This window comes from Fopius arisanus, unplaced genomic scaffold (genome assembly GCF_000806365.1).
Source record: "Fopius arisanus strain USDA-PBARC FA_bdor unplaced genomic scaffold, ASM80636v1 scaffold00083, whole genome shotgun sequence".
In the NCBI taxonomy this organism is placed as follows: Eukaryota; Metazoa; Arthropoda; class Insecta; order Hymenoptera; family Braconidae; genus Fopius; species Fopius arisanus.
The window spans coordinates 291,430-292,422 of NW_011887822.1; the positions used below are offsets into that span (position 1 = coordinate 291,430).

At 37.2% G+C, this 993-nt stretch overlaps 1 protein-coding gene across 1 annotated transcript in view; it reads right to left on the reverse strand.

The window, feature by feature from the left end:
• Positions 1-144: 144 nt before the first annotated feature.
• LOC105270308 (uncharacterized) overlaps positions 145-993 on the reverse strand; it is an 83,997-nt gene continuing 83,148 nt past the window's right edge. Inside the window, exon 4 of the mRNA XM_011311163.1 lies at positions 145-236. Coding sequence (XP_011309465.1) covers positions 145-236 — 92 coding nt within the window. The remainder of the gene's footprint in view (positions 237-993) is intronic.

Sequence of the window (993 nt, forward strand, 5' to 3'; positions counted from 1 at the left end):
ACGAGATCAGTATTCATCGCTTCACACGTGAAATTCATACCCAGATCAGCTCTCCTGAGAGATCTCATCGTCAACCTGAATGAAAAATCGATCATTCATTTATAACAGAATAAATATCCCCGAGGGATTTACAAAATATTGATATTACTTATTCTCAATGACATCTGCAGAACTCTTGACGTAGACATCGATCCTTGTATTATAGATCGTCCATCTGACCCTGGGGGGTGGAGTTCCTGGAAAGAATAATAAATCATTGATTATTAATTAATCGCAATAAACTTTAATAACATCTTACATCACAAAGAATCGATGACGTGTGAAAAATATTGATCACCGATCGTTAATATTAACTCCAGTCAATGCATACGCGTATTAATAAATAATATAAATAAAGAATAATAACAATATATGGATGTCTTCTAGAGAGAAGTATTCGCTAATTGCAGGATCGAATGATTTGTCATTGGAGGGAAAAGTTTAATCAAGGATGAAAATAAAGGAAATAGATTAATCAGAGGATTGATCGATCGATTAGGATTATCGGGTGGAGTTTCTCTCGTAAAGTGAGAAAACGTCCGGAGTCTCGATTCGTTAATCCTGGGAGATATCGTCCAGTATACCAGGATTAAAATGAAGTACTCTGGACGACCAGAGTGTGGTTGTAAGCATAACCAGTTCCATGACTTGAGCCTCTGAGTCAAGCCCTTGAGAAGGAGTTTCCATCCGGCAGTTAAAGTCAACGCGTTTTCGGGGCAGACATGGTAATACGGAAAAGGGAAGAGAAGTTAAGGGATACGTAACTCCAAAGGCAAACGGCAAGACGAGCTTAAGAGTTAAGGAGTAGATGGGGTCGGTTCAAAAATAACGTTAAATAAAAGGTTTATTTAATAAAAAATAGATGTAGTGAAAGAATTGAGGTGAAATAAGGGATCGAAGGGTGTAATAATGACAGGATGAATTCAAGAGGTCAGAAACAAGATGAAATAATGA